The sequence below is a fragment of the Pseudophryne corroboree genome, chromosome 5 (genome assembly GCF_028390025.1).
Source record: "Pseudophryne corroboree isolate aPseCor3 chromosome 5, aPseCor3.hap2, whole genome shotgun sequence".
Lineage (NCBI taxonomy): Eukaryota > Metazoa > Chordata > Amphibia > Anura > Myobatrachidae > Pseudophryne > Pseudophryne corroboree.
Window position 1 is genome coordinate 737414039 of NC_086448.1, and position 17123 is coordinate 737431161.

Below are 17123 nucleotides of genomic sequence, written 5' to 3' on the forward strand. Positions count from 1 at the left end.
GCTGGGAGATCATGTGATCTCCCTGCGCCGCCCCTGCCGCGTCACTAGAAGCGTCACCAACCCGGCATATGCCGGGTTGTGACTGCTGATGGGAAAGGGGCCGAGCACGGGTCGCAGCAGGGGGCAGCTCCCGTGTCAGGCTCCCGGCTGCGACCCGTGCTCGTAAGTGGAAAAGGGGTATTAGAGGAGCTTGCAGGAAAGGTGAAAGATCCTCTTTAAAGTAAGTAGGAAGGTTGCAATAGAGCCCTCTGCATTGCAATAGATTTAACAAAATCTTGACCTAATATTTAAGAAGATTAGAAAAAAAAAAAAAAAAAAAAAAGACAAAATACATGCCGTATGACCACAGGCTAAATGAACATTTAATGATGTAAATGTTCACATGACTACAATGTGACCAGGCTTTTCCTGCATTGGCTCAATGAAAGAAAAAAAAAAATCATCACACACAACAAACTTGAGCTCTGTTAACCCTCAAGCTGAAATGTACAAACATGTCTGAGACTAGCTGGGAATCTATTTTGATAAGTCTGCCTGACTGCTTTCCAGTGTTGTGTCTTTCCTTCTATTCAGGACTTGTGTCCTCTCTTGAGCACAGGCTGGTGAATTACAAAAAAATAAAAATAAAATGGTTTCATGTCTTTTAAGAAAAAAAGGACAAAGTAAGAAAGAAAAAAAAAAAAAAACATGGGCAACAAATAACACTATGGGCTAGATGTAATGGCTTGTGAGACGGTCAGATCTCCGAATCTCCTGCCAAACCTGTACTTTTTTTTTTTTAAAGCAGCAAACGTTTACAAGGCAAAACCAACCAGGTTTTGACTTGTAAAACGTTTGCTGCTTTACAAAAAGAAAAACGTACGGGTTCGACAGGAGTCTCAGAGCTCTGGCCGTCTCGCAAGCCATTACATCCGGATCTATTTATTCAATTGTTTTACTGAACCAGAGAAATGTTCTTGCTAAAACCTTGGACACTAAAAGGGTTTACGTTTCCACCAGACGCACTTGCAAACAGCGATGTAACAGGGCACCAGATAATTCTGTGCGATCCCCTAAGCACATGATGCCATAACATTGCGCAAAAGAAGCAGGGGCACCGGCAGGGCAGTCTTAACAGCAGTGTAGGCCCCTGGGCACAGAAATGCACTGGGCCCCCTACCCATCCTCCAGCGGTAGGGGTGGGGGGTGCTATCAGCACAGCTTTGATGTCCTGCGGGCGGTAGGGGTTGTTCTATCTTCCGCTCAGCATGTAGGACCTGGAACAGTAATTTCTGCTAATTACTCCTTTACTGCACAGATGGGGCTAAACTGTATAATGGGGCATTGGGCTGAATGAAGAAGCCCTGGTACATGACTTCCAGAGTGGTAGGGGGTGTTTAATACGTAGGGGAGGGGTGGATAGTGGAGTGGGCTTAATATTTATCATTTTCCGGTGGGAGGGCAGCTTGCTTGACTGCAGATATCTCAAGTTCCTGAAAATATATTTCTTAGCTTTGAATGGTATAAAAAAAACTAGAGTCCCACCTTTCAGAAGGTTTTGGGGACTTGGGGATCAGACTTCAGGAGCCAGAGCAATTCATCAACGAAAATCTAAAACTGCATATTAGGTGTGTGGCGCTGGAGCAGGGACCAGCTGCTTGAAGGCTGATATCTTTGGTTCTGGGCATAGTAGAGACAAGCTGCTAGTGTTCTCCAAAAGGGGTGAGTCGCAGCTTTTGGCTTATATCCTCAGAAATACTTTAAGTCAGACAGAACCCGAGATATATGGCTGGGAAGAGCAATTAACAGGCTTGGTTGGGGACCACTGCTTTAAAGTCAGATATCTCCGGTTCCCCAGTGCCGATTTTCAAAAATCTGGTACCCCTGGAAAGAGGGGACCCTCAGCTATCAGCCCTGGGCCCTTATACTCCTGGGGCCCTTGGGCAAGAGCCCATATGAAAAGACGGCCCTGGGCACCGGTAAGTGCACCACTGCCTGGATATGCTCCGAGCTGCTGCACAGACTGGGTACCTCCCTGGAGAATCCAAAGGATGTCCTATGCAGTGCTGCAGCAGCTATACTGGCTGCAGGGTGCCGTTCCTCACACACAGCCCTAGTTACAGGCCGGCGAGCAAACACCAGGAGCACCTTTTTGAGTTTAGTCTGTTCAGGTGTTTAGGGGGCTTAAATGATTCTTTATTTCCTATGCATCAAGGACTTATAATAAAATAATCAATCACAGAATAAATACACGTTTTCATAATGCTCAATAATCCGTTATATTTGATGTATGGGCCATAAACCGTTCCACGCTGCAGATACAATGGGGCAGATGTATTAAGCCTGGAGAAGTGATAAAGCAGTGATAAGTGCAAGGTGATAACGCACCAGCCAATCAGCTCCTGTCAATTTATATAATGAAGCTGATTGGCTGGTGCGTTATCACCTTGCACCTATCACTGCTTTATCACTTCTCCAGGCTTAATACATCTGCCCCCCTGTTCTTTAATACAGAGTATGAGATACTTACATTTTCTTGCAGTGTGGGCACTTGGCCAATGTGTTGAACCTCAGCTCCATCCACTGTAAGACAGAAAGAGAGGGGTTGGCCAGCCATAGTATTTATTTAGCTGTTTCTCAACGTCACAGCGAGATTGCAAACACAGGCAAAGAACTATTTCTCTCTCATCTTTGTGTTATTTACATTAAGGCCTGACATTTGTCTGCCAACAAGCAAATGCCCCACAGACTGGGCTTTCCAAGAGAGGGAAACAAGAGAGGGAATTTCCCATGCTTCTGTGAAACTGGGCCAGTCACCAGTTGACGAAACACAGGCAATGAGGGGCAGCATTACTGTGTGTTCCTTACTGGGGTCTTAACCTCCCCTAGACACAACAGTTCTTAATGTCGCATGAACCAAAGGACCCGTAACCTTCCTCTTGCTGAAGATTCAGCTTTTTTTTTATTTAGCTTAAAATATCTTGGGAACAAAACATGAACAAGGGTGCCCAAAAAGCCTCAGAGGAACCAAATATTAAGATTGTACAAATAAAAAAATCAGAGCATAAACCATCCATTTATATAACTCAATCTTTATGTTGCATATCCAGCTCTCGTATTGTAAAACTATTGTATTAATTAAAATTACAGTGCTACAGCAAAAGTCATTTAATATTCACTACAGATACCCAAATAACAGTTATATATAATATATATATATATATATATATATATATATATATATATGTATATAGCCAACAAAATAAACGGAGAACCTACACTCTCTCATACACCTGATCGCCCTCACTGTACAGCGACAAATCCATAACATCTCTATTGCAGACCTAGCACTCTCCCCAACAAGAGCAAAATTGTACCTAAATACCCTACTATTTCAGTGTACTGGGTAAATGCGCCTTAGTAACCTACCAGAAACGTATTCCCACAGTGACCGCAGACTACTCTGGTACCTTCTGGCTGGACGGGGAGGGCGGGCTGGGCCGGTTGTTCTTCAGGAATCAACATCACCGGTCCCAGATTAATTATACGTCTGCTATAGAAAGAAATCCACATTACTCCCAGTGAATTTCAAGATCTTTAAAACACTACTAGTACATTTTAAAAATAACTGCTTGTAAAAATGCTAGTTTCAGAGATGCGCTAACAAACCTAACTACATGTAAAACAAATGCGATCAGGGATTATTCATTACATAACTGATTCAGTGTTATTTTATTAAACACATGCAGCATCCACATAATGCTAGCTTTTGTGTTACTCTTGCAATCCTGTTTTCTCTAGCAGGGTCCACAGGTTATCCACAGGATAACATTGTGATATGACGATGAAACAGCGTATTTGCACCAATCAGTTAAAGCTTTCGGCCTCCCAGAATTCAACGGGCCTGTCCATAGATCCCCACCTCCTGGCTTAGGCAAATGTGTTTTTTTGTTTGGTGTGGCAGGAGCCGGACCATGGTCAATGGGCTGCTGGTTTTTAGCAGCCTCCAGCTTTTTTATTTTACTTATATAGTCTTACTATTTTTTTTGAGCAATCTTGTCTAAAAAGCATCTTATACGTACCTTAGAAAGAGTCGCTCCAACAACTCCCCCCTCACAGTCGCGACAATGCTTACCCACGTGTACAGTGCTGTTTTGGCGGGCGTCTGTGTAGGATGTATTAGCAAGTCCAGCAAACGTTACCAGGCTGTGGCCGGAGCACGGGGAGAAGGTAAGGTATCAGTTCCGCTTTGAGGGGGAACACGGACACACCTGCACTGTTTTGGGAGGAGACTACCAAACAGTCGCTGATGCGGCTGCTACCTCGGGTGCACCAGGTATGGCCCTAGGGATAATAGGCTCCAGGGGTAGTATAAGGCTCCAGGGGTAGTATAAGGCCGCGATCACTAGGGCTGATGTCAGCAGTGGGGAGTCAGATGCTCCCTTGGTTGTCCCTCCCCCCTGTTCGTGACCACCATGAACGGAGTTCCCGCTTCCGTCTGAGATGCTATGTATCTAAAAGGAGCCAGTCGCAGCATATGCGTCTGTGTTCACTGTAGGTTCACGGGGCGAGTGTGTACACTATTAGCGCCTGGATCCACTCAGCGTTCGCCAACGTATTGATCGATCCTGGAAGTGGGGTGAAGTCTCCCTGTATCCCACTCTCCTGAGCCGGGTAATACAGCACTAAGTCTCTATCTACCTTTGAATACGAATAGTTGGATAAGTGCTTGATGCATACGAGTCTAAACTATTGCTGCTGGTTTCTTTCGCTGTTCGACTGAATACGGTTAAAACTCCTATATAAGGTAATGCAGTAATAGGTTTCTCCTACATACATGAAATGTATTTGATTATGTGCTCATATTGCTTATTATACTAATGTATAACCTATGACTGGCTGCTAGTGTGATTGCCGACTTTACTATAATTCTGTCAGTTTTTCTGTGTAGATCCTCAATGCTGGTGCAAAGCAGGGTAGGGTCGGCTTGTGTGTCACTTTAACAAAATTTAAAGTGACTATAGTCACAAATTGTGTAATAACACTGTACAGGTGTGTGATTTATTTATCATGTCTAAGAGCGGCAAGGTTGAGGAAAATACACTTTTCACATCAGCACCAATACTCATTTCATGTTTGTCTTGCAAAGCTGGTTTAACCTCTCAGGATCTGGTTCAAAATGGATTATGTGCAAATTGTTTTAGCTTTCACCGAAGCCTCTTAAATAAGCCGAGGCAAGCACAGGTTCAAGTTGAACCCCCATGGGCTATTTTTGCACAGACATTATCCAGTATAGCTGAGCAGATAATGCCAGCTCCTATACCAGGGATAGGTTACCCTTTTAACCCTTACATGCAACATTCCTCCTGGGGTTTATCACATCCAGCACAGGAAAGGCAGCCTCTCAACAAAGGCCGGAGGTAAGTAAATCACAAAGACATGATACAACATCTTCACAGTCTACACATGTTTCAGATGAGGACTTGTCGGAGGATGAGGACTCATCACACTTCGGGTCTGCATACAGAGATTAGGAGGAAGGCCTCAGCTCAGTGGACATACATGACCTAATTAGTGCTATGAAAGCCATTCTATCCTTAAAAGAGGCAGCAGAGCCTTTGTAAAAAACTAAGGCACCTGTGTTTAAACGTCCCAAAACAGTTAGGACTGAGTTTCCTGGGTCAGATCAGCTGATGGAAATTATGCAAGAGGCTTGGGTTACGCCCAGTAAGAAGTTAGAATTCCAAGCAAATGGAGTAACAATTATCCTCTTCTAGCTGGGGACTGTTCAGAAAGGGAGGTGGCTCCCAAAGTAGATACGCATGTCATTAGATTGGTGCGAAAATCTACATTACCTCTGCCTTTAACATCAATAAATGATATCAAGGATAGGAGAGTCGATGGCTTTCTAAAAAACATTTTTTCCTTGTCTTGGTCAATCATAAGACCAGCCATGGCTTCAGCTTGGATGGCGATAGCAGTGGCAGCCTGGGCTGATGCATTGGAGGAGGATCTTTCAATGGCATCTAGAGCGCAAAAATACCATATTGCACATATCAAACAGGCAGCAACGTTTATGGAAGCTGCCTTGGATATGGGTGCAACTGCCTCTCAGGCATCAGCTTCAGCAGTAGCAGCTCGCAGAGCAGTTTGGCTACGTGCATGGAAGGTTCTGGAGTCTTAGCTTTTTTTACTGGAGATATTCTATTTGGTAAAGATTTAAACAGTATTTTGGAGTCAGAAGCATACTCCAAGAAAGTGAAGTTTCCTTCCACACAAAAATGGGGTGATAGCTAACAGTTCCAATCCAACAAGTCTAGTAAGACTAAAAAAGCATTGGACTACCGGAGGACCGGCTCCAAATCAGAAGATAAGCCATCAGCCTGATGGTGCGGGCCTCCACCTGTGGAACCCCAGGGTGGGAGGCAGACTTCTTCAGTTTGCACAGATTTGGTAGCAGTCTACCAGAGATGCCTGGGTGCAAGAAGTGGTATTTCACGGTTATGCATTTGCTTTCAAGAAACACCCTCCTCAAAAAGGTTTTTTGCACCAGCCCATCTTCAGTGGAAACGAAGGCCAGGGATTTGCAAGAAACAGTTCAGCAGTTGCTTCAGTTAGGAGTGATAATTCCAGTTCTTCCTGCACAACGAGGACAGGGTTTATTACAAACTGGTTCTAGTCCAGAAGTCAAATGGGTCCTTCGATCTCATACTCAATCTCAAAGTGCTGAACTAATACGGTTGGGTGCCTCGGGTTCATATGGAGACTTTATGTTCCATTATTTTGGCCATGGAGCTGGAGGTTTTTATGGTATTCCTGGATATCCAGGAGGTTTACCTACATGTGTTTATAACACTGTCCCACAGCGCTATCTTAAATTGCTATCCTCCAGCAGCATTTTTCAGTTCAGGTCCTAAGGATTTCCATAGTGCACAATTTATTAATCCTGGTACAATCTCAGGAATGGCCTCACTGTTGTCTGCAACAGACAATAGCTTGTTTGCAGTGACACGATTGACTAATAAATTGGGTAAAGTCATCTCTGTTTCCGTCACAACGGGTGACTCACTTGGAGGCTGTGTTGGAATTGGGTATTCAGAGAGTACTTTTACCTCTGAACAAAATTTCCAAAATTAATTTAAGGATTCAGGAGTTGCTACACAGTCAAATGGTATCCATTTACGCGGTAATGCATGTGATGAGATTGATGGTGTAGACATTCGACATGATGGAGTATACTCCGTTCCACTCGATAAATCTGCAACACCTGATCTTTTCCAAGTGTAATGGTTTTTATCAGACAATAAAAGCGCAGATTATGGTCTGTCCTCTGGAAGTAAGGAGGTCAATAGCCTTGTGGTTACAGACATCCTACCTGGACAAAGGGAGACTCCTTTGGATATCAGATTGGGAAACTATATATTATATTATATATATATATATATATATATATATATATATATATATATATATATATACACATACATATATACATATATATACACACACACACATACATATATATATATATATATATATATATACATACATACATACATACATACACACACATATATATATATACATACATACATACATACATATATATATATAATAAAACAATACCCTTATCTCGCGCTGTATAAAGTTTTTAGGCAGCACCTCATGAAAAAACTCCCTGCTAGTGGGAGGTAGGTTAGAATATAGGTAGAATATTCAGAGGGCGCACAATAATATTACTAGTCTCAAATGAGAGTCAAACCAGCGTGACCCGAAGAACAACAGTTTTAATAAAACAATGAATTAAAATTGTGGTACAATATTATAATAATTCATAAGAACAATGTCCATTTGTACAAAAACATGGTACATCTAAAAGATATATTCATATGTAACCCAACGCGTTTCGTCCGCTATGGACTTCATCAGGGGTGCAGGTCGAAGCTGGTGATATAAATGGAGGAAACGAGGAGAAAACAGAAGAGCAAAAGAGACATCAGTTGATATCATATTTCTTTTTGACAATTCCTTTAACAAGTCTTTTTCACAGATTAGATACATACAATCATTATTCATATATTAAGGACAGTTAAGATCCAGAAAGAAATAGGGGAGGGACCACCACATTTAATAATGTTGATAAAGGTCGAGCATATACTCACTAACAACTCACAATGCTTTAAGAAAAAGAGATATTGAGAAAAGAAGGATATTCTCTATTGTTTAATTATCAATTGATTAATTGACACCTAATTTTGTCGATATAATTAATAATAACTTACTGTGAGAATACTTCAAAAGAATCTCCCACAAGAAAATTCTCGCTTTAGAAGAGAATATTGTCTAATGGACGCTTCTAGTGAAAAAAGAAATTTTAACAAATTTAATAAACTAATTATTTTAATTAAAAAGTTAATTGGATATTTGGATGATCACTTACATAGAATGAAACTTGAAAGAATCTTCTCAATGAAGATCAGGTATTCTTAATCCATTATATGCAGTAAAGGTTTCTATAAAGTATATGTATTTAAATAAAAAAATGGATTCAGATGCTAATTACACCTCTAGTCCCATATATTATCATACTCACATTCAATTCTAGAGATGGATATAACCAGTTGTGAAATATCCTCCAAGATTAACAGAGTACCATAGGGTATCTGGATGGATTACATAGCATTTAGTGAACCGGTGTTCAAGAATTCCAATTAGATTAAGTAGAACCGAAAGGAACTTACTTTAAAAACAAAATCAGTACCACCAAACAGAATATCCAAGGAGATAGATAATGCCCAACTGTAATTTAAATGAATAGAAATTCATATTCATTGAATTTAGGGGGGAAAAAACTTAATAAATTAAAAACCAAATGTAACTACTCACAGTGAAAAATCCTGGATATGTGTGGCTGTCTCCTCTCCTGAATGTCAAGTGAATTGGAGAGTGTGGGTCTGACCTATTTATACCCATATTGATATTACCTCACTTCCTTCCCCTTACTGATAGGTTAATAAGGAAGAATAGTCTAATAGATAGGTACCATGCTATTAGTGGTGGAATATTATAGCTAAATGGTTATTAATATTGGTTGAAATAAACTTATGATTAAAAGAGAACTCTAAATATAGCTAAAAGCACTCATTTAGATGACTCAAATGCACTACTTCCGCCGTGCGTTCCACCTGTAACATGGTGGAACGCACAGACTTCCGCCCTATGCTCTACTTCCTATTGAAGCAATGGGCGGTCCAGACTGGGCTCTTAAAATAAAATCATATTAAGCCCAGAGAGATAAACCCCGAACCGGGATCTCTATGTATCCCGGTCGGAGATAAACCGTTTCCCCCGCCACGCGTTCCATCTATAACATAGATGGAACGCGCTAGTCGCTTCCTGATTCCGCTGTGCGTTCCACCCATACCGATGGTGGAACGCACCTCGTCATTTCCGGATCCGCGTAAAGCCGATGATCTCGGTGATGCGCTCCATTATTCACAGGCACGTGGAGGCCACACACACTACTGAGCCTCATTTTGACTTGTTTTAAGGACATTACATCAAAGTTGGATCAGCCTGTAGTGTGTTTTTCCACTTTAAGTTTGAGTGTGACTCCAAATCCAGACCTCCATGGGTTAATAAATTTGATTTCCATTGATAATTTTTGTGTGATTTTGTTGTCAGCACATTCAACTATGTAAAGAACAAAGTATTTAATAAGAATATTTCATTCATTCAGATCTAGGATGTGTTATTTTAGTGTTCCCTTTATTTTTTTGAGCAATATATATATATATATATATATATATATATATATATTATATTTTTATATATTTATATTTATATATTAGATGCGAGCCTTCAGGGCCGGAGAGCAGTATCAGGAAGGAGTTGTTTCCAGGGGCAGTGGACCAATTAAGAGAGTTACCTGCCAATAAATATACTGGAACTTCGGGCCATATATATGGCATTTATGCAGGCGAAGAACATCCTTCAGGGGAAACCAGTTCAAATCCAATCGGACATTGCAATGGAAGTAGCATACCTCAAGCATACCTCAACCATCAGGGAGGAACTTGCAGCCAAAACACAATGAAGAAGAGAAGTCACAAATTAAGGTGGGCAGAACTTCATTATCCTGCTTTGTCCGCAGTATTCATTCCGGGAGTCCTAAACTGGGAGGCGGATTTTTTTCAGTGGACACGCCATTCATGCACGAATGGCCTTTACACCCCAGGATTTTACAAACTCTGTTAGACAATGGGGGTTACCAGAGATAGATCCCGTCAGAACAACAAAATTTCCAGATACGGGTCAAGAACAAAGGATCCCAGAGCGACCTCTATGGATGACCTGTCAGTGAGATGGGACTTTCGTCTGGCTTAGGTGTTTCCACCAATCGCCCTGTGACCCAGGGGAATGCAAAAGGTAAGACAAGGTAAGGGAGCCGTGACACTTATAGCTCCGACTTGGTCCAGAAGGCAGACAGATCTGCAGAGGATGTCGATGGATGCTCCATTCCTACTACCTCAACATCCAGATCTACTAGCTCGGGGTCCTTGCTAATACAAGCACTTGGATCAACTGTCTTTGACTATGCGGCTCTTGAGACTTTCATCCTGAAAGCAAGAGGATCTCACAACAGGTAATTTTAAAAAATGCTTCCTTAACTCGCATTATCACTGAATATGGCAAGCCTATATTCAATGGTGCAGCGACTGGAAATTTGACCTTAAGTTTCAGAATTTCAGAGTCTAAGCAATCCTTTAAGCAGGAATGGACTAAAGTATGTGGGTGGCTCCTTGAGTGCTAGTGTCAGCATTGACTGTATGGTTCTAAAAGGAAAATTGCTAACCTACAGGATGAGCGCACTTTTTACCAGGGAATGCTGCAGAATCAACCTCCTTTTGCTCCTCCTGCAGTGCCAAGGCTAGTCCTAAAGGCCCTTCAAGTTGCCCCATTTGAACCACTTTAAAGAGTGGATCTTAAATGGTTGACAGCTAAAGTTCTCTTTTTACTGGCTATTGCTTCAGCCAGAAGAGTTTCAGATTTAGGGCCATTCTTTTGTCAGCCTCCATTTCAGATTTTTTTTTTATCCAGATAGAGCAGTTCTCAGAACCAAATCTGGGTATCTTCCTAAAGTGGTGTCTAAATTCCACCTTAACAAAGAAATTGTAGTCCCGGCCTTCCAGGGGCCGGACTTTTCTGCGGGCGGTGCATTGTTGGACGTAGTCCGTGCCTTAAGGATCTACATGGATCATATCAGTGTCATTAGAAAGACAGACACTCTCTTCGTTCTCTGTGGATTTCACAAGAAATTGTCTGCTGATAAGTAGACACTGGCGAAGTGGTTTCGGATGACAATTTCGGAAGCATACTCTCAAGCTGATCTCCCTTTTCCGGCTAATGTCTCTGCTCACTCTGCTCGTAAGGTTATTATGGGCAGCACAACGTGGTGCTTCAGCAGAACAGATATGTAAGGCAGCCACATGGTCTTCCATTAACACATTCATTAGATATTATGCTTTTGATACCTTTGCCACTCAGGACGCTGAATTCGGGCGAAGGATTCTCCTGTCCAATCAGGAGCGTCCCCACCACTAAATTGCTTTGGGACATCCCAATGTTTTCCTGTGGATAACCTGTGGAACCTGTCGGAGAAATATTCGCTATGGTAAAACTTACCATTGATAGCGTTATTTCTCACAGTATCCACAGGGATTCCACCCTGACGCACCTGATTGGAGGATCCTTTCCGTCACTAACCTCTTCCTTCTTGTACAGAAGGGTGTGCATGTGTGTCCTTCTCCCCTGATTAGGGCTCTCTATTATGCTCCTGCCTTGAGCTTTGGTAAAACAACGAATTTGCCCGAGCCAGGAGGCGGGGATATATGGACGGACCCGTTGCATGCTGGAAGGCCGAAAGCTTTGACTGATTGGTGCAAATCCGCTGTCGCGTCATTATATCCTAATGTAATCCTGTGGATACTGTGGACTAGGGAGAAATAGCGTTATCAACGGTAAGTTTTACCATAACGAATATTTCTATACTGTGCATGTAACAGAGTAACCAATCAGGATGTAAATAGTGTGGATATGTTTTATTATATTATGATCCTTGGAAATATTTCTGAAATGATCATGGCAGAGATTTTTTTCAGGAATATGCGTAAATAAATAAGATTTTACTTACCGGTAAATCTATTTATCGTAGTCCGTAGTGGATGCTGGGGACTCCGTAAGAACCATGGGGAATAGACGGGCTCCGCAGGAGACATGGGCACTTTAAGAAAGAATTTAGATTCTGGTGTGCTCGGGCTCCTCCCTCTATGTCCCTCCTCCAGACCTCAGTTAGAGAAACTGTGCCCGGAAGAGCTGACAGTACAAGGAAAGGATTTTGGGAATCCAGGGTAAGACTCATACCAGCCACACCAATCACACCGTATAACTTGTGATAAACTTACCCAGTTAACAGTATGAACAATCACAGAGCATCAGATAAACTCTGATGCAACTATAACATAACCCTTTAGTGAAGCAATAACTATATACAAGCATTGCAGAAGAAGTCCGCACTTGGGACGGGCACCCAGCATCCACTACGGACTATGAGAAATAGATTTACCGGTAACTAAAATCTTATTTTCTCGAACGTCCTAGTGGATGCTGGGGACTCCGTAAGGACCATGGGGATTATACCAAAGCTCCCAAACGGGCGGGAGAGTGCGGATGACTCTGCAGCACCGAATGAGTAAACACAAGGTCCTCCTCAGCCAGGTATCAAACTTGTAGAACTTTGCAAAGGTGTTTGAACCTGACCAAGTAGCCGCTCGGCAAAGCTGTAATGCCGAGACCCCTCGGGCAGCCGCCCAAGAAGAGCCCACCTTCCTTGTGGAATGGGCCTTAACTGATTTAGGCAGCAGCAATCCAGCCGCAGAATGAGCCTGCTGAATCGTGTTACAGATCCAGCGAGCAATAGTTTGCTTTGAAGCAGGCGCCCCAAGCTTGTTGGAAGCATACAGGATAAACAAAGATTCTGTTTTCCTGACCTTAGCCATTCTGGCTACATAAACCTTCAAAGCCCCGACTACATCCAGTGACTCGGAATCCTCCAAGTCGGTAGTAGCCACAGGCACCACAATAGGTTGGTTTATATGAAAGGATGAAACCACTTTCGGCAGAAATTGTGGGCGGTCCGCAATTCTGCTCTATCCGCATGGAAAACCAGATAAGGGCTTTTATGTGACAAAGCCGCCAATTCTGACACACGCCTAGCCGAAGCCAAGGCTAATAGCATGACCACCTTCCACGTGAGATATTTTACTTCCACCGTTTTGAGTGGTTCAAACCAGTGTGATTTCAGGAAACTCAACACCACGTTAAGATCCCAAGGTGCCACTGGAGGCACAAAAGGGGGCTAAATATGCAGCACTCCCTTAACAAACGTCTGAACTTCAGGCAGAGAAGCCAGTTCTTTTTGAAAGAAAATGGATAAGGCCGAAATCTGAACCCGACTGTAGGAAGTGAAGGAAAAGGCCCGGCTGGAATTCCTCCGTAGGGGCATTCCTGGCCTCACACCAAACCACATATTTTCGCCATATACGGTGATAATGTTGAGCCGTCACATCCTTCCTAGCCTCTATCAGCGTAGGAATGACCTCATCCGGAATGCCTTTTTCTGCTAGGATCCGGTGTTCAACCGCCATGCCGTCAAACGCAGCCGCAGTAAGTCTTGGAACAGACAGGGCCCCTGTTGCACAAGTCCTGTCCTAGAGGCAGAGGCCACGGGTCCTCTGTGAGCATTTCTTGCAGATCTGGATACCAAGTCCTTCTTGGCCAATCCGGAACAATGAGTATTGTTCTCACTCCTCTTTTCCTTATGATTCTCAGCACCTTGGGTATGAGAGGAAGAGGAGGAAATACATAGACCGACGGGAACACCCACGGTGTCACCAGTGCGTCCACAGCTATCGCCTGAGGGTCTCTTGACCTGGCGCAATATCTCTGCAGCTTTTTGTTGAGGCGGGATGCCATCATGTCCACCTGTGGCAGTTCCCACCGACTTGCAATCTGCATGAAGACTTCTTGATGAAGTCCCCACTCTCCCGGGTGGAGGTCGTGCCTGCTGAGGAAGTCTGTTTTCCAGTTGTCCACTCCCGGAATGAACACTGCTGACAGTGCGCTTACGTGATTCTCCGCCCAGCGAAGAATTCTGGTGGCTTCTACCATCGCCACCCTGCTCCTTGTGCCGCCTTGGCGGTTTACATGAGCCACTGCAGTGATATTGTCTGACTGAATCAGAACCGGTTGGTCGCGAAGCAGGGACTCCGCTTGACGTAGGGCGTTGTATATGGCCCTTAGTTCCAGGATGTTGATGTGAAGTCAAGTCTCCTGACTTGACCACAGCCCTTGGAAATTTCTTCCCTGTGTGATGCCCCCCACCCAGTCCTGAATGCCGAATCTGCGACCTTCGAGAAGGTGAGCACTCTGCAGCCACCACAGGAGAGACACCCTGGCCCTGGGGGATAGGGTGATTAACCGATGCATCTGAAGATGTGATCCGGATCACTTGTCCAGTAAGTCCCATTGGAAGGTTCTTGCATGGAACCTGCCAAAGGGAATGGCCTCGCATGATGCCACCATCCTTCCCAGGACTCGAGTGCAGCGATGCACTGACACCTGTTTTGGTTTTAATAGATTCCTGACCAGTGTCACGAGCTCCTGAGCTCTCTCTATCGGGAGATAAACCCTTTTCTGGTCTGTGTCTAGGATCATGCCTAGGAGAGGCAGATGAGCTGTAGGAACCAACTGCGACTTTGGAATATATAGAATCCAGCCGTGTTGCCGTTACACTTCCAGAGAAAGGGATACGCTGTTCAGCAACTGCTCTCTTGATCTCGCTTTTATGAGGAGATCGTCCAAGTACGTGATAATAGTGACACCTTGCTTCCGCAGGAGCACCATCATTTCCGCCATTACCTTGGTGAATATTCTCGGGGCCGTGGAGAGACCAAACGGCAACGTCTGAAATTGGTAATGATAATCCCGTACCGCAATTCTGAGGTACGCCTGATGAGGTGGATAAATGGGGACATGAAAGTATGCATCCCTTATGTCCCGAGTCACCATAAAATCTCCCCCTTTCAGGCTTGCAATGACCGCTCTTAGCGATTCCATCTTGAACTTGAACCTTTTCAGGTATATGTTCAGGGATTTTAAATTCAATATGGGTCTGACCGAACCGTCTGGTTTCGGGACTACAACATGGTCGAATAATAACCCCCTCCTTGGTGAAGGAGGGGAACCTTGACCACCACCTGTTGAAGATACAATTTGTGAATTGCAGTTAACACTGTTTCCCTCTCGTGGGGGGAAGCCGGCAGGGCCGTCGGTAAGGGGGCATCTTCTCAAAGTCCAGCTTGCATCCCCGAGACACAATATCTATTGCCCAGGGATCTAACAGGGAGTAAACCCACTTGTGGCTGAACTTACGAAGGCGTGCCCCCCCCCCCCGGGCCTAGCTCCGCCTGTGGAGCCCCAGCGACATGCGGTGGATTTTTGTAGTGGCCGGAGAGGACTTCTGTTCCTGGGAACTAGCAGTGTTGTGCAGCTTCTTTCCTCTGCCCCAGCCTCTGGCAAGAAAGGACGCACCTCGGACTTTCTTGTTTCTTTGTTCGAAAGGCTGCATTTGATAATGTCGTGCTTTCCTAGGCTGTGCAGGAATATAAGGCAAAATATCAGAATTACCAGCTATAGCTGTGGAGACCAGGTCCGAGAACCCTTCTCCACACAATCCTCAGCCTTCCATATGCCTCTTAAGTCGGCATCATCTGTCCATTGCATATTCTACAGGACACGTCAAGCAGAAATCGACATAGCTTTGACTCTAGGACCCAGTATACTCATGTCTCTTTGGGCATGTTATATATATATATATATATATATATATATATATATATATATATATATATATATATATATATATATATATATATATGACAAGAATTACTCTCCCACTGCGCTATTTCAAATAAAACACTAAAATTAATTAATTATATGGCTGCCTGTATCCTCTAAGTTCCCTGTTAGGAGGAACTAAATGTGTGAAAATATGAAATGAAATAGAGGAGATGGCGCCAAGGGAGTTATATCAACGCCCTACCTAAAAACGGACCCTCACAGTACTCTCCGGATAAATTACGTCAGATAACAAATACTAACATAAAAATTTATTAAAACAACATATAAACCCGACACAAATGTTCATAAGTATACAGAGTTGATACATTTACATTTGTCGCACAATTTGAACAATCAGTTTGTAGTGATGAGGAAAAAGCGTAGATATATCACTACGATTTCCTCCTTCTCCTTATTGTAGATTCGGAGGTAACATCAGATAATAGATAGATAAATAACCCAACGCGTTTCGTCTTGTTCCAAGACTTCATCAGGGGTAAAATCTCTTCATTTCAGAACATATTGTCAGCACATAAAAGGTCATTCAAAGATGTATGAACAACGTTTCAATATTTCAATGGGACTTGATTGATACAGCGAGGACCATACCTCATATATCATCAGCTTGAGTCTGACATTCAGATATTCGAATATGGGGAAGATTCATATGTGTATAGAATCTAACTGGTTCGCAAGCATAAGGAACCCTCCAGTGGTGCAGTGCTGACAGCCAAGTCTCTGTATAATCTTATACAGAGACTTGGCTGTCAGCACTGCACCACTGGAGGGTTCCTTATGCTTGCGAACCAGTTAGATTCTATACACATATGAATCTTCCCCATATTCGAATATCTGAATGTCAGACTCAAGCTGATGATATATGAGGTATGGTCCTCGCTGTATCAATCAAGTCCCATTGAAATATTGAAACGTTGTTCATACATCTTTGAATGACCTTTTATGTGCTGACAATATGTTCTGAAATGAAGAGATTTTACCCCTGATGAAGTCTTGGAACAAGACGAAACGCGTTGGGTTATTTATCTATCTATTATCTGATGTTACCTCCGAATCTACAATAAGGAGAAGGAGGAAATCGTAGTGATATATCTACGCTTTTTCCTCATCACTACAAACTGATTGTTCAAATTGTGCGACAAATGTAAATGTATCAACTCTGTATA

General features: G+C 43.2%; 1 protein-coding gene across 2 annotated transcripts in view; it reads right to left on the reverse strand.

Moving 5' to 3' along the window:
• PIP4P2 (phosphatidylinositol-4,5-bisphosphate 4-phosphatase 2) overlaps positions 1-17123 on the reverse strand; it is a 135810-nt gene that overhangs the window by 47281 nt on the left and 71406 nt on the right. For both annotated transcript variants that reach the window (XM_063924086.1, XM_063924087.1), the window contains exons 4-5: positions 3409-3532; positions 2510-2562 (exon numbers count right to left, since the gene is read on the reverse strand). In XM_063924086.1, the coding sequence (XP_063780156.1) occupies positions 2510-2562; positions 3409-3532 (177 nt within the window). The remainder of the gene's footprint in view (positions 1-2509; positions 2563-3408; positions 3533-17123) is intronic.